Source organism: Streptopelia decaocto, assembly GCF_964273445.1.
Source record: "Streptopelia decaocto genome assembly, chromosome: 18".
Classification (NCBI taxonomy): Eukaryota; Metazoa; Chordata; class Aves; order Columbiformes; family Columbidae; genus Streptopelia; species Streptopelia decaocto.
The window spans coordinates 4,868,698-4,891,231 of record NC_138673.1 but is presented as its reverse complement, the minus strand read 5'-3'; the positions used below and the strand labels follow the sequence as shown (position 1 = coordinate 4,891,231).

Here is a 22,534-nt window from a genome sequence, read left to right as displayed (position 1 = left end):
GTGATCTCCAGAGCCGGCACCGCGGCCGCTGCCGCCGCTGCCACGGGGCTCCAGGCCCAGGACGGAAGGGTTGCCGCCATGGTCAGGGCGACCCACCGCACGGCCGGCACAGCAGCTGGAGACGCTCTGATGCGGTGCTTTGCATTTATTTAAAGATTTCCATCTGAGGATCGCATGTCAACTCAAGGTTATAGACAATAGGGTGATGACTGGAGTACGCTGGAATACCTTAAGGCTATTTTTTTTTCTACTCTGGGCTGTGAAATAACACCAGCTTCTAGGCTAGACTAGGAAAAGGAGCTGAGCAGTCTCACTCGAGCTTAAAAAGCAAACAAAACAAAAAGACCCTGAAGGGTCCAAGGGCACTTCTGCACTGTCAGAAAGTTACATTAACTAATTTTCTGTGCTGTCAAAAAGTTACATTAACTAATTGCAAGCATTACAAGTGTACCAAAAAAGACAATATAGCCCAGCTACGGCACTAACTGCTACAAACCCTAAATGCTCCACTTGTATGGAGTTCTCAGAAATGCACCCTTTGAAATATATATATATATTTTTTTTTGCTAGTTTGTGGTTTATGATTCTCACATCTGCATATTTCCAGACTCCAGCCAAGACCAGACTTACGGGCTCTGAGCATTAGACTCCTCAAGCCTCAGTTTCCCTACCCAAAAGTGAAGGCGACATTTCAAAGCAACGCTTGGTATTTCACGAAGTGTTTTACAGTCAATCCCCACAACATACTATCTTGCAACTTTTCTGCTTTGACTGTAGGCTGAACCAGAAATCTGACAAAAACCATTGGTTTACACATGGGCTTTCAAGCCCTATTTCACACAAGAGCTTTAGATCAAAATCGGAAGCAAATCTCCCAAGTATTTTCATTCACCTTCATTTTTAGGTTTTAAAGCAAAGTATTGACTTTCAGTCTGTTGAGTTTTGCATAAGGTACAATTAAAACTTTTAACAAACATTGATTAAGGGAGTGAAGCATCTCCCGTGTGAGGAAAGGCTGAGGGAGCTGGGGCTCTGGAGCTGGACAAGAGGAGACTGAGGGGTGACCTCATTAATGGTGATCAATATGGAAAGGGTGAGTGTCAGGAGGATGGAGCCAGGCTCTTCTCGGTGACAACCAATGGTAGGACAAGGGGTAATGGGTTCAAACTGGAACACAAGAGGTTCCACTTAAATTTGAGAAGAAACTTCTTCCTGGTGAGGGTGGCAGAGCCTGGAACAGGCTGCCCAGGGGGGTTGTGGAGTCTCCTTCTCCACATTCCAACCCGCCTGGACACCTTCCTGTGTAACCTCATCTGGGTGTTCCTGCTCCATGGGGGGATTGCACTGGATGAGCTTTCCAGGTCCCTTCCAACCCCTGACGTTCTGTGATTCTGTGATCTCAAATTATAAAATGCAGACAGAGCTTTATGTAGGATTTAAGACATTCAGTTTTTCTTCCCTCTTTTTTTTTTCTTAAAAATAAAACTTAATTCTCTGTAACATCTTCCCTCGTTTCTCATCCCCCCATTACCACTACTGCTGGGGTTTCACTGGTGCCAGTATGACTCGGGAATTTAAGAGAAAAAGCTGTAAGAGAAGCCTGTGAAGTTCTCCATCTCCTGTTTTTAGGGAAATCACTTCACACACAGCAATAATTCCAGAGACAAGCATTAGAAGTCAATGACTCATCAAAAGAACAGGAAATAAGAAACTTTAAGATGTTAAAGGCACAGCAAATTGAAGCTATTTCATGTCATGTACAGCACAACCACCCTAACTAAAGTATTTTATGTTCAATGGGGAGAACCCACATTTGAGACCATCTATCACGGTAATTATGTGATGCTGGAGGGAGCACGACTTTATTTTTTATTCAGTTTGACCCTGAGCACTGTTAAAATGAAAGACTACAAACGTTTGAGAAGCGATCTACTGGTACCAGCCAGCACTTAAACAGGAAGGATTTGTTAAAAAAATTAAAGTAAATAATTCATAGGCCAAATTCAATTCTCACTATGTATTAGGAATTATAGCCCCGAGTCAAAGTTGACTAAGATTTGCCCCAATGTAACAGAAGATTCACATGAACACACTAAGGCCTCTCATTTTCTGTAGGTTACTTGAGGATTTCTTTTCAGTCAGGATGAAAACAGGCATGAAGAAAAGAAGTGTTAAATACTGATACTGAAAACTTGTGAGTCAAGTTTACAGATTCAGGCCTGAAAACAATGAAAAACGCTCCTTTCCGGCAGAGCAGGGCCTGGCAGCCCGCACACCTTCATCAACCGCGCTCTGTTCATTTCCAGGTTTAGTTTTCATTAAAATGCAGTCCAGGATTGAAATGAGTCAGCTGGATCTATACGGTGGGGTAATTTGCAATATTGCACCAGTGTACAGTCTTAATGATGCTACACCAACATGCCCTCCCGTGTCACCCTTAGCTGCGCTGCCAAAAGAGATAATAGTCAGTCTCATCTATACAAGGGCATCTATTCTCTGCTTCATATACTGGGAGGCAAACTATATTTCTACACGTCCTTGAAAGCAGTTGTTTTAGGATGATTCCTTGAATAAATATGAAAACTTTCTCCTCCCCTGTGTTTTCTACGCACACGTTACTTTTAGAAGAACAAAAAGTCTGCATTTTTCAGAAAACCGTATCCATAACAAAACCGGTAGCAGAGCTGCTTTGACAACCTTAACATAAACATCTTGTGCTTTGTGTTGCTTATGAAGGATTTTTATTGCAGAAGTGGGGGGGCAGCACCTAAAATCCTCACAAGACTACTTAACGTTTACCGGTGAAAACGTAGCATTTCAGTGAAATTCGATATTTTCTTTCATCAAAGGCAGGGAGCCTCAGCCCACATGTTAACAATCGTGTAACAAGCCTACTGTCTGTGCTGCAACACAAGGTCCTTTTCCAATTAGAATTCATTTAGGTTGAGGGAGAGGAGGGGTCGGAGCGAAGAGGTGGCTCTGGAGTTGATCTGAAACTGGAATTTGACCATTTTGGGTGGGAACACGAGCAGCTCGGCTGGGAATCCCAAATACTCGCTCGGACTCCGCAGTGACCCAGAAATGAAAGAGCAGCGTTAGCAAGGAGAACAGTTTGTCCCCAGAAAAGGAGGGAAATGCATACAAGAATGTTGCCTTTTCTACAGAGCAAAAAACAAGTCTGTTGCATTAAGGAAGATAAAAAAAAGCCCAACATTCCCGAAACTCAAGTCTGAGTTTGCTTTTCAGTCCCAGCTCCAGCAGAATCTCCAGATCCAGCTCATCAGTGTTGGTTAAATCCAGGTTTGCCGCTAGAAACGTGTAGGGCAGCAAACAAAACTCGGTATCAGGCCTTGAGAGAGGATGTGCCTCTTTAATTGAAAAAGGCAGAGTAATCATTCATTTATTTAACCCAGAGATGATTATAATCTGAAAACCTTGAAATCCTCTTACACAACAACTGTTTTGGCAAGCCCCTCTGTGTTCCAACAAATATTAAACTGTGCTTGCCATTTGTCTAAGGAATCTTGTATTAATAAACATGAAGAAGAACACTTTTACCTCCCACACTCAATGACAGAAGAAAACAAAGACCAGCTGTATTCATCAATGGATCCTTGTTCTGCACATAAAGGCTAATTACATTTTACTTCAAGCCTACACATGGAAAACTTTGCTGCTGCCATCTTGTCAAATTCAGCTCCTGATATTCCAGCTGACAGACGGCAATGACTGCACATAATAAACCGCTTTTTTTTGCCATTAACACCTTCGGCGCCCTATACGGGGGTGTCTGCGGGACACGCTCACCTGCTGGAACAGGGATTGCGAACAGGGGGGATGACAGAAGCTAATCCATCAAAGACTTTTATTCCAGCAGCCGATCTCATCTGGACCGCCTGGGCAGCGCGAGGTTCAGCGGTTCCTCCCCACCTCGCTCTGCACGGGGACGGTTTTCAAACAAACAAGCTGACACACCGACTTCCAGCTTTTAAGATCACAACGACCAGTTGCTAAGACAAAATCCAGACTTCTTAATGCTAACGCTGAAGGCTTCTTGCTGTGGGTTTCTTTTATCTTTTTGCTTTTTGTTCGAAAGATTTTTACCAACAGCTGAAAGACAACTTTATTCCAAACCCAAAAATCTTAAAAGTCCTGTTAGCTTTAAAAAATTGACAATTATGTTTTTTTTTGTTCCTGAAGGCATTCCAATTCATCTGCATCAAATAAGTGTCTGCAAAACTAACAATTCTGGCCTAAGATAAAAATCACATGTTTTTAAAACATAAAATTAAAACTGGCAATACAAGTAGCTTTTCAGACTTAGATCAAAAGAGGGTTTTCTTTTTAGAAGAGAATCAAACTGTCTTTCACCATTTTTATTGGTGTTTTTTCAACATTTCTCCCAGCTTTTACAATTAAAATAGATGACTGTCTACATTCAGTTCCCTTTTCATGTTTTTCTAGGTTTCCATATTGCAAAATTCGGGCTACAAACGCCGCAGATGACTGGTGTTATGCAAGAACTATTCCTGCCATAAATATCCAAAACAATGATAAAATATTTCTGCTGTTATTAGGTCCTACAAGTTTGTTTTCACAGTACATTAGTTTGGGAGATAAAGCACATGCTTAATGTCTGCTTCAGGATTCAGCTCTACGATCACGACACTCCAGGCCCAGCCTCCGCAATCATTCTGCTACACAACACAATAAACTTCTTGTTACTGTAGATGCTACTAATTCTATGTAATTTTGTATGTGTTAGGTAAGAATCAAGATCATAGGAAAATATTTCTGCCTGAATCTCTCTGAAAGAACAAAACACATTAGAAATGCAAACGAACTGTTTAAGGTTCATCTTTTGCTTAGTATAAGAGGAATCACAGTACTTAGGGAAGTAGTATTAAAAAATGAAGCAACCACTCTGCAAATAAAGATGTGAAAAGGGTGAGGGGTTATTAGGTTCAGTGACTGTAACCGTGTCCTGGTTTTGTTAAAACCAAGACCGGTTCTCTTTTAGTGATTTTTCTTTCAGCTCAGTTCTTCTAGGTGGCTGCACTTTTTTGAGTTTTAGCTGCATACTTTTCCTCGGATGCTGCACTCGCTGCTGATAAGAGACCAACGGAATGCTGAAGAAGCTCGTGTTTAGATTTATTACTATGGTAGCGAAGAAAGACTAATAAGTTTTCCCACGTTCTGCTGTGAGAGGGGCGTGTTTGAGGAGAGGCGGATGGAACAGGTGACTAGAACTGACCAACAGAAGTATTCCATCCCATAACCGTCATACCCCCTATACAAGAGGGTGACCACGAGGGTCAAGCTCTTCCACCATGGCCGGCGTCCAGAGAGGACCCTGTCTGTCTGTCTGTCTGTGATCTACAGGCCTCAGGCCCTGCATCCTGCAACCAGGTTCTGGTTTGCTGTGAAGCCCCCAGCTCCGCACACCCAGCTCTGCTGCTGGCGTGACGCCAGCTCCACAACCAGCACTCCATGTATATTTCGTATACATATTCTCTATTTATTAGTAGCATTAGTAAAACCCTTTAAAACTCTCCAACTTGAAGTCTAAGTCTCTCTTCCTTTCCCCTTATCTTCCTTACCATCTTTCCCATCTAAAGGAAGGGGTGGCGGGAGGTAAAGGGGATAACAGGGAGCGTCTGCCACGGTTTATTGCCACCTTGCCTTAGACCTTGACAAAGCGCCAAGCCCTGATCTCTGGCTGTTCCCACAAAAGCGACTGCAAGACAAAACAACGGCGACAGAAAAAAGGCGGCAATCTGCAGTAATTTAAGGCTCCATCAGAAACATCATTGGTATGTGTCTCTTAGCGAAGGATGAAATCAATCAGGGAACAAAAATACTTTTGATCACCTCATATGGAACTCAAAGGAAACTGGACTCACAGAGCAAACCCCAAATTTACCTAAAAGATTATCTCGAATGATGTAAAAGGTGTTTCAACTCCGAGTGCTGATTCTTAACCACTACAGACTGAATTCTGTAAGCTCCAAGCTCCCCGTGTGCTCAGTGGGGAATGGGATCCTCGGCGCTCACAGACCTATGCCCTAAGAAATTAAACCTTGTTGCTAATTGGACTGGTTTTGATAAGCCTGGATGATGCGGACTGCTGTGAACCAAAGCAGCAAGCTCGTACCTACCAGCAAAAGCAGAGGACACCCACCTGAAATGGCTTCTTCCTTCCCAGCCCCTTTCCAGACACAGAAATTGGGCTTAATACTGCTGATCGTGACAATTCCTTTTCATTACAAACTTGCCTTTATATGAAGGGTTCAGAGACAAACAGCAGAAGTCTGTCTCTCTTTTGTTTCCTGCACTGATTGTTAATAAAACCAGGGGATAATTGAAACCAGTAGTCATTAAGAAGACAAGGGTATATATTTTTGAGACTACCTTCATGTGCTGCTTGAAAACAAGAAAAATGTTCCGAAAAAGCTACAGTCTGTAATTTGGGGTGAATTTGACAGTGATGACTGCTACTGACAAAGCAGAAAGTACCAGGGTGCCTAACAGTGCAACAGAACCCTTTACTAAACTACATTTTATTTCCTCCAAGATTGGAAGATCACAGTAAACATCTTATTTGTGAAGTTGCCCTATTTCTAAATAAAACATAAAAGATACGTAGTGTAAGGGACACACAGGAGATGCGGCGCCTGAGAATGAAACCAGGAATGCAGCAGCATGTGTGCCAGGAAAAGTGTCTCGTTGGGTGGAAGAAAATATGAAAACTAATAATCTCTCTATAGGAGGCCAAATTACGACCATGTTTTCCCACAAATTTGGACTCCTGAACCTCTTCCATCTCGTCTGTCTCCAACAGACAGACGCAAAACAAAAAAGCAGCGATACCCTGAAGGAAGATGTAGAAAGAAAACAGGGAAATCTTACTTTGCAGTCGTTTCTTCATCGTATTTTGTTTTCAGATCAAATAGTTCTGTTCTGGTTTTTTCCAAGGCTAAAAGGCATAAACATGAAGTATTACAGCACTGTAACAGCAGCGAAAAGCAGAAAGACTACTCCATATTTTTTTATTCAGCAATAAATAAAGCTGTACACCTCCTGAAGAAAAATTATTTCCTTTATCTTTCTACCTAGGCAAACCACTATGACTTAGAAAAAAACATAGCTTTTGATTTTTCACAATTTCTTATGGTATTTCTTTATATGGAAAAATTTCCCTGTTTCTACTCAACAGAGCTAGACATTATTAATTTCTTATTAAGCTGGCCAAACTGCTTATTAATTTGGAATACTTATTGCAGTAATTCAGGGAATCACATTTCTTGTGTTCTCATAGTGAGCAAAACCAAATGTGTCCGGACCCGGAACCTTTAAGTGTGAAGAAATGAAGAGGAAAACTAATGACAAGCGAGTCATAGTAACAGGCAAGACACATGGGGAGAAACCGGGTCCAAACTGAGCCCAGACCACTATATGTATTTATCATAGTTCAGAAATGTGTGAAACCGGAGCAAAAGGCAACGTGAATGAAGAGTTCCACGGGCCGTTTCACCATCTCTATCCTCTCCCCTCCAGCCCGATCATTGCTATAGGTCAGAATAGTGATGCCAAACCTGTTTGCAGAGCTTGAACTTTGTGTTCAGCTTCTTCCAGCTTCGAGGCTGTCGACATCTGTGTCTCCTGCAATTTTCTGTAACGGGAAGAGTAGAGGCGAGAACAGAGCTCGTAATCATGCTAAACAACTCGCTTGTACGTTGCAAATTTGGAAGATAGAGCGATTAAACGTCCCAAGCGTAATCAGACAACTGACAACACCACACAGGCTACAAGGTGCTTCAATGGGACCCATAAATCACGTCGCGCTGCAAAACTGTTCATACTTTGCAGTCCCACTTATTAAAATTTTAACAGTGTAGCCACCTCATAACATAAGCTGTGAACATTATACAAGAGTTGACTGCTATATAAATGACAACTTTAGTGGAAGGTTTTCTTGAGCATAATTTGTTTTGGAAATGTCACACACATTAAGAAAATTGTCACCAGGCACCCTCTGTTGTACAAAGTTAGTACAAGAAGAATGATACTTTTCCGTTTTACTGTCATAACGAAGGAATTTGTTGCCATAACTGATAATACTGAATAGATGCAGCAGCTGTTTCATCATAGCTGTAATGATGCCAAATGCAGTAACATTATTAGCTACTCTTTAGAAAAACACGCATCTTTCAAAACAAATCTCACGTTGATATTTTCTACACAACATGAGGAAACCTTTAATATGCTCACATCTCTTGTGTCCACAGGCAATATTTTCTTGTTTGTGGCAGTTATACACATTTGAACATCATCTGGCCAAGCAGTCACTACACTCTTTGCCGAAGGCGAGACGATAGGAGTTCTACAACTCATCTTTGAAAGGGAGCTGCTCCAACACATCCCAGGGGTCGCTGCTTTTTAGGACGTTGCTTTTAAGATATTCTGCAGATTTCAGAATTCTGAAATGGCTCAGGGAACTACCAGCATCCTACTTGCACTCCACTGGGTGCATAAACTCCTTCTCCGACAATACCGACCAGGTTAATAACTATAGCGAGAAACAAGCGTCAGTTCCCTTCATACCAAATTTCATACGCTGAGAACTCGAAACCTCTCTTATAGACACATTTTAGTTATTTGCATTCCACAACCGGGCATTTTATTTTATTTTAAGCATATCTGAATTGCACTTGTTAGAGCCGCTGCTCACATGCTAATTATTAAAAAAAAGCTTTGCCTTCACTGCTAGATTCTTCCCACTCAGCTCTGAACTTAAACAACCAACCCACCAACTAAAAAGCTGGTGTAAACTGATGGGCTTCCACACTAAGTTGAACATATTATAGCATCAGTGTTATTGCTCCATGGGAGAAATAAATTCTCGAGGCAGGAAGGCAGCCTGAAAGAATTCCCTCCTGAGACCCCTGGGCTTGTCCTGCCTGATTTGTTTGCCAACTAACCTACAAGATTCAGCCATTCCCTGCTCATTCACAAGAGGTTAGAAATGCATCCAAGACGCTTCCTAAAATCTATGTAAATAAAGTACTCCTTAATTTCGCCATGCAGGAATACGCAAACCATTTCAGGATGATTCAGGAGCGCATCCCCTCTCTTGGATATTACCATAGGAGCGGGGGTGATGCATCTTTTACCCAGGCTCTTGGGTACAGAGTTTCATCTCAAACAGCTCAGGGTTGTACAGACTGTACAGCGGCACCGTGACACACAAAGCGGACACGGCAGACTGAATTACACTGTTGGCTAACGCAGAAAGATTAGTGTCACAAAGGACAATACAGCTACTGAAGGATAAAAGCAGGTTTTGCACCCTTCTGAACATGAGAACCACCCCCAACGCTACCTCGGAGAAACAATCTGTCCTTGTTTTACTTCCACACTTTCACGATTGTTTTTCTGTGCAAAGCTCAGTATCAAATGATTCCATGTCAAACACATAAATCACCAGAATCGCTCAATATATGAGCTGTCTGGGCACACTGAAGAGAGAGTCCTGGCCAGGAAGATTAAACAGAAAAATACATCTCTGCTCCTCTGCAATACCTACGGACACACACATGCACACTCACCTCTCCTTCTCTGCAAAATCATTTTGTAACTTCTGTTCTTTTTCAAGGGCTATATTCTCTGCTTGGTTCTTCAGGGTCTGTTCATATTCTCGGATTTTCTCTTTAAGTGCTTTTATTGTAACCTCTGCAGAAAAACAATAGGGGAAGAATGAGTTTACACAGCTCCACGTGGTTCCACAACACAAGGCTTTCTTTACCCTGTAGGCTCAGTGTGTTTTAAACTTCAGCTCTTCAACTCTGACACAAAATCAATGCATATGAGTCCCTTTGGAGACCTTTTACTCCCTAAATGTTAAATTGAACTTTAAGTGTTTAGGTTGAGAAGGATCAATAGAGTTTTTGCTGGAAAGCAGGGCCAAGAAGGTGCCTCTCAACATGACTTTACCAAAAAAAAAAAAAAGATTAAAAAAATCAATTGTAAAATATAATATCACCTTATTGACTAGTCTCAAATTAGCTTTCCGCTGAGTGGAGATTAATAAAGTCCCAGAGTAGGTTTAAGTATGCATTTACACACAGGACAGTTAATTCACATAACTGTGCTCATGTAAGATGAGGCAGTTTTCCTATGGTCCATGCACAGATGCAATCTAACACTAATTGAACACATAACTGGGATACAGCTACGTTCTGCCTCACAACTGATGAAAAACACGGCAGTTAGGATTTAACTGCTGTATTAACAGTAGATCAGATTCAAGAGACACTCTGGAGCCCTTCATATCCGAGCCGCTCTAACTGCCTTGTCATCGACGCCGGGTTTACGCACAAGCATTAACTATTATAACATTCTGAGTGCGCTTGTAGCCTTCCAGGGGAGTTGCAGAAACCTTTCTCTCAGATAAAGAAGTTATCTTGCATGGTGATGGACGAGAGGAGATGCGTAAACCTGCAGAGCGATGGCGCAGCCTTTGATGGGCAGCGTGACGTGCCACGATCCGTCCCTGCGCGAAATCCCTTCCATCCCACCCCCAGGAAAGGGCTGAATCCTTATAGGGCTCATCGGAGGAAATGCGGGACATGCACCAGAGTGTGCTTTGTAATGATAATGGAATCGGGAAAAAGCGTCAGACTGCCAGAAGACTCACAGAATCACAGCATGTCAGGGGTTGGAAGGGACCTGGAAAGCTCATCCAGTGCAATCCCCCCATGGAGCAGGAACACCCAGATGAGGTTACACAGGAAGGTGTCCAGGCGGGTTGGAATGTCTGCAGAGAAGGAGACGCCACAACCTCCCTGGGCAGCCTGGGCCAGGCTCTGGCACCCTTACTGAGAAGAAGTTTCTTCTCAAATTTAAACGGAACCTCTTGTGCTCCAGTTTGAACCCATTACCCCTTGTCCTGCCGTTGGTTGTCACCAAGAAGAGTCTGGCTCCATCCTCCTGACACTCACCCTTTAGATATCTGTAACCATTAATGAGGTCACCCCTCAGTCTCCTCTTGTCCAGCTCCAGAGCCCCAGCTCCCTCAGCCTTTCCTCACACGGGAGATGCTCCACTCCCTTCAGCATCTTTGTTGCCCTGCGCTGGACTCTCTCCAGCAGTTCCCTGTCCTGCTGGAACTGAGGGGCCACAACTGGACACAATATTCCAGGTGTGGTCTCCCCAGAGCAGAGTAGAGGGGCAGGAGAACCTCTCTGACCTACTGATCACCCCCTTCTAATCCACCCCAGGTACCACTGGCCTTCCTGGCCACAAGGGCCCAGTGCTGGCTCATGCTCACCCTGCTGTCCACCAGGACCGCCAGGTCCCTTTCCCCTGTGCTGCTCTCTAAGAGGTCATTCCCCAACTTATACTGGAACCTGCGATTACTGGGGTTTCCCAGCAAAACCGCTGTGGTGCTCAGAGCACCACGGGTCCCACACGGCAGCTCCTGCAGTCCAGCCCGAACCCTTGAATGCTGGTACCTGTCCTCACCCCCCCATTAAAACACAATATATAACTGCAAATACGCTCCTTCTGCTGAAAAGGAGACGGAGCAGAACCAACTGAGTTGCTATGTAGCTTTCAGATGGTACCCGCTTGGGTGCAACAGGTCCACTGTATTAAAAAGAAAAAACAAAGCACCCCACATTTTCCCAAATGCCTAAAAATTTACCTTTCCACCACCCAGAGCTGAGTATTAACCATGGAAATGCAAAGTCCCAGGTGTACAACTGAGTAAATCTTGTTTGCTGGTGCAGGAAACTTTCTCCCGAATCACAGGAAAACTTGAACAGTCTTAAACACAACAAGCTTTAAATCTCACCGAGATTTTCATGTATTTTCATGTACTCTGGTCTCATTAAAACTTACTTAAATAATTAAACAGTATTAGCTTGTATTTACATTGCCCTATGGATAGTCTCTAGAGTAAATATAAAGTACGCATGCTGAATGTACTCAGTAACACATTGCAGATTTAGACAAGGAAAAACAGGGTACAAAAAAGTTCCATTTGGGGCAGAGTTGTGTGTAATAAAATACTGGATTTTTGTGTGTGTCTGTGTAAAAAGCCACGTGCTACATGTGCCCGCACATACATTCAGCTCGATGGCAGCAGTAGCACCATCTCTCATTAAATGTCTACATACAATGTCAGTCAGAGGTGCAATTTTCAGGGAGCTAGAAGCGAATATGCAGAATAACAGCTCCATTCTCTGACCCGGTGCTACGGAAGACAAAACTCTACCCAAAGTCATATCTACACACATAAATACAGAAGTGGCTATAACAGACTATTATACTTCCTTTACTGAATTTCAATGCTACTGTCAACCCTACCTGTAAGAAATAAAACTGAATTTAATCCCAGCCTTCACATTTCAGCATGCATTAAGAGCTTATAAGTGAATACATTTGCAACCTACCCTGATTTTTCACCTCGGCGAATTCTTTATTGTATTCCTCTAGAGTTTCCCTAAGTTTCTGGTTCTCTGTTTCAATATCGTGCATACGTTGAACCTTCAGCTGAAGCTGCTGCCCTAAATCCAAGGCTGGAACTGGATCTGAAAAAGAAACAGTAAAACACAATGTAAGGTAAGAGCAACACTCCTGCAATTCACAAAGTTCAGAGCGCAAGTGTCCTCTTTTGTCCATTAATATCCAGTTTAAACGCCAGTAAGATCCTGCCTTGTGTTATTATTCTTGTATGTTCCTCACCTTTCAACACCAGAGACGGTTCAGTGTATCTATTACCCTTTAAACTGGGGTGTCCCTTCTTCATCCCGGTGCTGATCCCCAGGGTACGAGGGCACATCAGAGTCTCAAGTTTCAAGAGTTTGTTTGCAAAACGAGGGGTTTTGGGTAAAAAGCAATGGAACTGCAGGGGTCGCTGACATGAACCTTGGGGTTCGTGGCTCTTGCTCCCCCTTTTTCTTATGCTACTAACTGAACAGAAATCAGACATCATTCTGACATGTCCTCTCAGTCACAATTCTCTGATGCTCATCCTATCTGCTCAAGAGAGTCCTCAGCACACACCTGATGTGGACAGCCGTGATTTATTCTGGGACCTCTTCCCAGTCAGAATAGGAAAGCGCTGGAGTCCGGTGGATTTACAAAAGATTATTCAATACATTTCTGTTATGGGCGCCAGCATCTCTTGTGAAAAGGCTGCAGAGATTTAGTCTCCTGTTGAGGAATGCTAAACACCAAACTCAGTGGATCAACAACAGTATATATTAGGGAGTTCACTTAATTTTCAACCACCAGAGTCATTAATTTTTCAGACCACCCTCAGTCTCTGGAAACACATAATAAGTCTATTGTACCTCTGTTAACACATTAAGCATGAGCCTGTGTGTTTTTTCAATATGCCAGCGTTGTTTCATAGTTTATAAAAGAATAGTACTGGGTTATGTTGAGCTCAGAGGCATTATAAGTAGCAGCCTGCTGCATTTTGTTACTTCGCTTCTTCAACAGCTTATGGCATTACCCTGTTCATAATACAAAATCTAGGTTGCTTGTCATCTGTTCTCTGTACATACATAGTTTATGACTACACAGCTTTTTCATTTATGCTTTTTAGGCCAAATACTTTTCGTTATTATTATCTGTATTAAAATATTTATAATAAATCAAACTTAAAATGTTATTGTGGCAGAGACAAGGGGTACAGGTAAGGGATTAAACATGAAGTTTAAGTCACGGCAGCAGCACGAGTTAAAGGCCCTGCAATATTTATGTAGGGGCCAATTAAGGCGGGGGCTGTCACAACATCACCCCTCTGCCCTGTAGGTCTGTCGACCTTTATGTGAGCGGCCGCTTTGTCACCCCGCGCAGCCCAGGACATTCATCTGCACACCGAGAAAGGCTGGATCGCCTCCATCGTTCCGCGCCTTAAATTGTTGCAGGGGCCGCAAAACACATCAGGCAGGGATCTTAAGCTTCTACAAAACTGCGTTAAAAAGCCACAACGAAAGAACCGAACTTTACAAAACTGCGGGTGCGCTTCTCCCCCTTCATATTAACACACCCACTGGAAAACGCTGGGACACTCACAAGAGGTATTCTGCTCCAAATACTCCGGGCTTTTTACATTGAAATCAGTAAGGAATTAAAAGACAAAAATAACATGGGCATTACGAAGGGAATAATGACTAAACCTTTAGTCAAATTTGCAATCCCCGAGAAGCTTTATGTACAAAATGAAAATGCTTGCAATCTCATAATTATTCATCAGGACATGTATATTTAATTTAGCTCTATTAAAGGTTAATGTTCAAGTAGCAAAACAGTGGCAGAACAAACAAAATGTAAAAACAGTCTCTGTGCACTGAACTTCAAACTCTGCCATAGCCTGTTTGAAGGACTAACGGCCTCCAGCCACCAAAAACTGCTTAAGGACATGCAAAAAAACCCCCATGGTTGAAGCACCTCTTCGACTTAATTTATAAATGGCATTAAAGAAAACTAACCATTGCATGATAATAAAATGACCAAGACACGTTGGGCAGAGAGACAAATACTTCCTTTCTCACGGCAAGCCCCGACATGCTCTTTAACCTCAAAAAACCTAAAACCCCAAGATTTCTGAAGTATTTATAAACACCAATTCATGTGAAACAAGTATAAACCTTACAACACAAACAACTTTTTTCTTACCTGAGTGGCGTGGACTTAAAAAGAAATGAAAATACTCTCCTTTTCCCAACACATGCATGCATGGAAAAGCATACTTTTTATATTAACCCGACTTACAAAGTGTGTTTCATGTCATTTAACAGGAGGTCACTGAATTTTTAAACAAGCAACGGACCAAAACTTTCGAATCATTACACAAACAACGGGCATACGCACTTAAAAAAATAAAACAAATAAATCAAGTGGTACTGGCTATGGGGAGAGGCAAAGCAAAAATGCCTTTTCTGCCATCCATAGAAGAGAAGAATTATCTCACTTCACCCTTAAAAGAGGAAACCTCATCACAAATTTCCTCTTGGTCTGAGTCTCCTCTGCCTTGCAAAGTCTCAGAATCCCTGCTAAGCACAAGAGAAATAAGAAATGAGGAAACTGGTAAAAGGAATCAGAGCTTTAAAAGGTGTTTAGCAAGATCGTTATTGCTCAAGAGTAAATTGTGATGTCTACTTTTATACTAAATTTAGTACACTTTTTTCTGTCGTTTCCCATTCTGTTCTACTTTCCTAACCCACCTGTTGCAAGCTATGCGCACAAAGAAGCCCCTGGCATCCCGTGTTTGTGTCCGGATCCAACCCTAGGTAAGACTTTCTCCACACTCCCATACGAGAAATAACAACTGCCAGATTTTAAACCCAGTATCTGCAAAGCCCGTTCGTGCCTTTGCTTCCCAACGAATGGTCCTTTTGGTGCCGTTTCCCCAGCAGCTCCCGGGACACGTCCCTGCGCCCCCCACCGGGACACCCCACACGGGCCCTCAGATGAGCTTCTGTCCTCCCGGAGGCGATGGACACGTCTCAATAAACACAGACGTGAAAAACATTAACGTCACAAATGTAACATCATCTTTATAGCAGTTAATGCTTCACATCAAACAAGCGAGTGCAGCCGCAGCAACACCTCTCGGACTATACTCACACCACACACATGCCCTGATGATAAATCTTTTTTGAAGAGCAGCACAAAATAACCTATTTATTTCTTTATTTTTTGCTCCTGCGTGTGCATGCAAACTGCATATTTTAGGAACAATTTTTAAAGGGCTGCAAAGATGGATCTTGCCCAAAGAGCGCGTTACATGAAGAACCAGAGGCAGCACCTCGGCACCCGCGACCCCGCGCTGCTCACACCAACCGCAACCCGGGAGGTCGAACGGGACTATCGATGACCAGCTGAATTTCCAAAGTGAGTTTCATTTATAAAACCCCGTTCCACCCCCCCCCCTCATTCTGTGAGCTGGGGGAAAGAAAAAAAGGCGCAGATCTTAATAATTCAATCTAAGTGTTTACACAAAGAGCAGTGTGGGTACCGCTGCCCTCCCGTCATTCCTGGGGATGAATGTCCCCCCTTGTGCGCGGTCCTGCCATGACATCACGCTCCTGCCCGCCTTACTTTTCGCCAGGGCACTCTAGGCTAATGTAATCATACGATTACATAATTAACCCAGCTGTCTCATTAAGAAAATCAACTGGAATTCAGGGCATAATTAGTCATACGGCAATTAGCATGCTGATGAGCAACTGATGAAAAGCTGTCTCGATATAGAGTATGCTGGGACCACCCTCGTTATTTAAGAAGAGGGGGGAAGGAGCCCACCTCAGCTCAAGGAAAATGAGCTCGCTCTGCAAAGTTAATGTTTAAAACCCCCTGGCCGTGGCTGGTTTTGTTGTGAGGGGCGAGAAGCTGCGTCCCGAACAGCCCCAAATTCCTCCCGTTGCCGTGCGAACCCGTCAGCCCCTCGCGGGGACCGATGGAGGGACGGGCTGCGGGAGGAAAATTTGCCAAATGAAGTGGAAAAACTATGTCATCGTTTAAATGTACAATTTACAGAGTGCTGTGACCAATTACCCCCTCTCCCCGCGTACATTTATATATATATATAGATTATTTTTGAAGCACGCCGCTGCGGAGCGCTGCTCACCGGGAAGTTTCCCTGAGGAAAGCGCTGGGCACACCGCACCGGGGAGGTGCCGCTGGACAGCGGGTCGGTGCCCGCTGCCGCGTTCCGGGTGTTCCCGGTGCCGCGTTCCGGGTGTTCCCGGTGCCGCGTTCCGGGTGTTCCCGGTGCCGCGTCCCGGCGGGAGCGGCCCCGGCCCGGGCTGCGCGGCGGGGCAGAGCGAGCGGCAAAGCGCGGCCTGGATCGCGCGGGCCGGATCGGGAGCTGCCCCGTGGTGCGGCGGCTGCAGATGCTGCGAGGTGAGAAGGGGCCGCTCCAACGACCCCAAAAGCATCCCAACCAAACCCTTTCCAGTCACTCTTCGCCGCTTATAAATGCGTCAGGTGCTGCAGAAGCGTACGGCGCCCGGTTCTTCCCTGCCCGGGGCCAGCGGGCTTGTTTTTCTGCTTAATTGCAAAATGTGTTCATGTGGTATCTTAAAATGGAGCTCCTGAGGAGACTTTTCCGAAACAAAGGACTTTTTTCTAAATCCCCTCCTCCCTCTTCGTTACAGGCCTGTAACACTGGAAACGTTAAGAAAGCAAGTTATGAAACAGTGCCAGAACTACAGGGGCAATTAATATTTCATATCACTGAAAATGTGTTTCCTAAGGTTTGGATCTAAAAATAATCCGTTGAAGGCAACGCATTTCTTTCAACAAGACGGTATTTCGGTTGCCTAAACTATATTGGAAGCTAAGCTTTCTTAAGCACCGCTCACGAGAAATGCCCACACAAAATGATAAGGGACGGGGGGGAAAAAACCCAAACCTTAACGCAATTTTATTAACGTCATTTAACTTTTTAAAAAAAGCTAAAAGTTCAGGTCTACGTCACGGTGCTTTTGCCATGAAGTAGAGTAAGTTTTTGACTGTAAAGGCATTGCTGCTCAGCCCTGCGGCTGCTCCTCGCACTGAAACGTTCCTTTTGGAGAACAGGCAGGAAGAAGCTCTATTAGCTTTCGATGCACTAAGTGCTTTCTGGGGAGGCTGCGTATCTGAAAATAACCTGAAAATGTGTTTTAGAAAAAATAATAATTACATTGTAGCTTTTGAATATTCAAACACCTCACAGCATACTTAATTAATTCATTAATTATCCCCCAGAAATTTCAGGGGTAAATTGAAATTGCCTAGAGAGACTGAGACAAAGATTTCACGGAATAAGCGATCGCTTTCCTCCTTTTCCCCCATGACTCCGGTAGCCCAGGGACAGAAGAGTTATAGCCGTAATTCCGTTTGAAACAAAGCTCATCATCTCTCCAACTCCTCACTTCATAAAAAACATGAAAAGGTTCTTCCTTCAATCAAGAATTATACGTATTTTTCTTACTCCCCCGTCCCACAGGACTGGGATCTCTTTTACCACTTTTTCACAGCGTTCTCCTCACCCTCCCGCCGCCAGAGCATTTTGTAAGGGCTGAACCGGGGAGTTCAAAGTGCCCACCAGAGGGTGAGGGACTCTCATTTTCCTCGAAAAAGCAGAATTCCAAATTCCGCCGAGTTGCGAGAGCTGTAAAGCGGCGAAGCGATCCCGACGCGACCCCTCCGCGCGGGGACGGGGGAGTCGCAGCACAGCGGCGCCTTTCCTCCCCATTAATCACAACTGAACTTCCCCCTGGCAGCCTCTGCAACGCTTGCGGGGTTAAGCGAAATGATGTGAGATGGTATATAGCCAGTTTGACCACAATCATATAGATCCCTTTGCCAGAATGCGCTTCTTAACATCTCTCGGGTTATTATTTAAACACCCCTTGTTTATCTACCGATTCTAGAACGGCTCCTGCCGAAAGATGCTGTGGCCCTGCCCCAGATTATGAGATACACTCGTATCCAAAAAAGTCATATATGGCAGAGTAAATGACTGACTCCCTAATGAATTGCATTGGAGCTCCCTGTATTTTCAAAGGAATTACCAGAATAAATCCTCAGAAAAGTTTTTAATATTAAAAGTGGGGTATGCATAATAGGCGATCCAGTATTTTATAGCACTATAATATGCCAGCTGAGAAATAACCTAATGAGTTAGAAGAGAAGCCACTATAACTGAAAACGTTCCGGTTTGATGGTTAATATTCCAGTAACAGCTGAAGACATTGGAATTTACTGCTTGCACACTGAGCTCAGCGCAAAGCACAGGACACTTACACAAAATCACTTGTACTCTAAACTTTCATTTCTCCTACTTGGAGATTATAAAAAGAACCATCCACGATGTTTGAAAGCATTTCTGCCACAATCATTCTTTCTCCTAAAAGCTTCTGAACAGGCTTAACACTAAACCCTCCGAAAACCAGGCTTTATCCTAATTCCAGTCCGCATTCCTGCAGCCGAGAAGGTCCAATATTCCCCATCGCATCCCCAATCTGCCTCTTTTGCTCCAAACACGCGATGCTGCTCTAACTTTACCCCCTGAAGCGACAGCTTTGGAATGGTGCTGTGTTCCCAGCTCCAGGTGGACGGCACCAGCGTCCGCAGGGGTATCTGCTCTTATACAGCATGTTCCTCCTGCTTCTGTTCATCGCATCCTTCCCCCGATCTTCTATTCATCATCATCCTTCCCCTCTTCCTCCCGCGCCTCCAGCCTACCAAGCAAAATAGGGCTTGACAACCACACAATAAATTTTTAAAGTGTATGCTTTAGGGACATTTCTTCATCCGAATATTTATTCTAGCTTTTACAGAGGAATTTAGCCAATTATTAACTCAACGAGAAAAAAAAAAAGAAAGAAAAGAAAGCATGTGATCAGACAAGCCCGATTTCAAGACGCATATTCAGGTAACGGAGATATTTTTAGTTATTTTGACATTGGTTGCAGAACACAAGGATAAATGAATGAATAGTGAAGATGAGAATTGGCCAGGACTTCATCTGAAAATAACTATGTAATAACTCTGTGATGCTAACAGTATGCCCTACCAGCGTGCGCTCATCCGGTACAGATCCAAATCTGTATTTTATGCTGTGTCTCTGAATCCAAACCCCGGAGGGAAGGAGAATAAAGTGACTATGAGCTACTTGTACATTTCCCAGCGCTGGATGACCCGAAGGCTGGAGCAGCATCCCCGGCGATTCAGACCACGCTGGACAATAAAACAGCAGCAGCACTGACCCTACCAAAACCTACCAAAACGCTGCTCAAAACTCCCTCTTGGGGGCATTTTTCATATGTTTATGCAGCTCCAGCTTTTCACCTGGTCTGAAGGTGAAGGGTCTGAAGGGATTTTGTCTTCAGGTGGGATACAGTCACAAACTAAACCGCTGCCTGCGGCCACAGGGGTTTATGGCTTTTCACTCCAGTATGAACTATGCTCCATTTTCTGCTTTATTTTATCAGATTTTCAAATGTGTTTGGAAGGATCCCCTGCTGCTTCATTCCAGGGGCTGCCTGTGCCACTTGTGTTGTCCATGAGCAAGTTTATTTTGCTTCCTTTTCCTCCTCAGTCGACTCACCGAAATACTGTTTGATTTTCCCTCGAAGGTTAAGAAAAGGCACACGTTAAGAGTATTATTTCCCTTGTAAAGTTAGGCACAGCAAAAATATAAGCCTTTTTGTTTTACGTGGCCATCCTCAATTTCATTCAAATACATTTTATGTGGGAAGGACTGACCATTTTGACACATATTATTAAAAAACTAAGAACTGCTTAACATTTTTCAGACTGTAACGATATCAAAAATTCTCTCTGCCGATCAGTCTTGACATACCACAAACTCAGGGTATAGTATAACCCAATCTTGCTCTTTAGACAAGAGCTTTGCCAAACAGTTAACAATTAGTCCAATGAAGAGTGCTCTGAGTATTGACCTGTTCAAACTACGCTTTTAGTATTCTAGTTCGGGATTTGCTTAACACAGTCCCTCGGAGTGAAGCTCTTTTGCTTCTCCTCTCTTTACATCTCCCCTAAGTTTACATTAAACCAGTTTTTTACTGGCACAAAAGGTTGGGTGTGCTTGTGTTGCTATTTCAGCACATCGTGCGGCTTCAGGGTCAGCCGGGTATGTAAAACCCCACACTGACTTTGTGCTGCCATTAACCTTCCCGCTTTCTGCTTAACATTACGCTCTACGGAAAAATCCAAACACGTCACAAAACGTACATGAACGCAACAACTTCCAGCACATTTATCGCCTCCAATATAAGCAGCAGATAATTATTCTGAAAAAAATAAAAATCAAGCCTGTTTTTCTCTTCTATGACCTTTAACCTCAGAACATCGATCAAATACACTTTAAATCAAAGTCTTCTCTTAGCGCGAAGAGCAATACAGGTCTGGAGAGTGCTGCTAAGCTGTAAATAATCAGACGCCGCGGAGTGAAGGAATGAAGCTCTTTTTATGCGAGAGAAACAAATTTTGATTTCTGCCTTTAGAAGTGATGCCCTAACGCTCATTTTGTGCTTCACTGATCGCTTATTTTAGAAGAAGTTTGTGTTTCCTCAGCTAAATCATCCCTTGGATAAAGGAAGCTCTATGCGGGCCGGGTTGAATTTTGCAAGGCTGAACTGTGATTATTTCTAAACAAAACGACTACGTGTAATGATGGGTATGTGGAAAGCTCAGGGAACTGGCTTGTTCCTCCTTCAAGCCCCAAGTAAGACACAGCCCCCGCGGCCACTGTGTAATTTGTGACGGCAAGGAGCAAGGGAAAGAGAAAATTTCCACTTCAGCCATCTTTCATTGTTATTGCTTTTAATTGTTTTGACAGGGCACATTAAAAAAAATTCTTCTTTTTATCCTGTTATTTTATACTTCACTTAGATGATGGGTGCTCTGAGCTACAAAACACATCATGCACGTTATATAGTGAACTTATGGCAAATCCGCTCACAACGGAGACCTGCGAAGTCTCCAGTAAAAACGCACACACGTACCTTTTTACACCCTGAGAGTCATTTAGCTTCGTGATGAGAAAATCCCCATGAAGCAGAAAGCAACACCATTTACGGTTCAAGGCCAGAAGGCTGCAGAGTTCGCACCAAACTGAAAGCAAACCTTGGCGCCAACCCCCCGGTTCACAAACACGGACATGCTGGAAAAGCACAAGATGTTTGCCTGTTCTGCTCGTACGGGGTGTAGCCCACACACAACACCAGCCCTGAGGCGGAAAAGCAGCACCCACAGCCCGGCACCCAAATTGTATCCGAATTTTACCTGGAAAAGCAGCTTTCGGGTACTTTTCAGGTCCCCCCGCGGAGCCCAGCTCGGCATCGCAGAACATACACAAGCAGCTTTTATAGGAAAACAGCTCCTGAACTCAAACCAGGTTTAGTTGCTGCCAGATCGGGATTGCAGGTTTTCTATTTAAAGGCAGAATTGTTGATTTTTTGCCTACAAATCCACCTGTGGCATTGTGCACTAACTGCGCTGTAATAAAGACACAGCACAAAGTGAAACCGTTTCACCCGTTTCTCTGGATACTCTGGCATTCACACCAGGTCTCCACATTTTAATTTATACTTGAAAATTACAATGAAGTGAATGTGGTTCCTTTTTAAAAGAAAAATATTTACTTTTTAGTATTTTTAATGCTTAATATTTTTTTCTTTTAAAGCTTTAGAAAAACAGTATTATGAATATACTGCTTCTGCAAGGCGACCCTGCTCCTCCAAACACACAACAGGGCTCCAATTTCTCATCGAGCGCTTGCAAGATTAAGAGCCTGAAAGCCAATGGTGCTAACAGAATACACTGATTTTATAAAACCAGAGAGAATCTTGTACAGATGAAGCTTCTTCAATACACACCCAACCTCCCTTTACTTCCAAACAAACGTATTCACATTATTCTTTAAGGTAAGTTGTGACAACCTTGTTGATTAGTGCAATTCATGTGGCAGCGTTCACTTTTCTCTAGCTCTCTACTGCATACTGAA

General features: G+C 43.5%; 1 protein-coding gene across 8 annotated transcripts in view; it reads right to left on the bottom strand.

Annotated features, from left to right (window-relative positions):
* The window catches only part of CUX1 (cut like homeobox 1), a 262,345-nt gene that overhangs the window by 121,691 nt on the left and 118,120 nt on the right, over positions 1 to 22,534 (bottom strand). For all 8 annotated transcript variants that reach the window (XM_082068464.1, XM_082068458.1, XM_082068459.1 and 5 more), the window contains exons 5-8: positions 12,456 to 12,593; positions 9,609 to 9,732; positions 7,596 to 7,672; positions 6,910 to 6,976 (exon numbers count right to left, since the gene is read on the bottom strand). In XM_082068464.1, the coding sequence (XP_081924590.1) occupies positions 6,910 to 6,976; positions 7,596 to 7,672; positions 9,609 to 9,732; positions 12,456 to 12,593 (406 nt within the window). The remainder of the gene's footprint in view (positions 1 to 6,909; positions 6,977 to 7,595; positions 7,673 to 9,608; positions 9,733 to 12,455; positions 12,594 to 22,534) is intronic.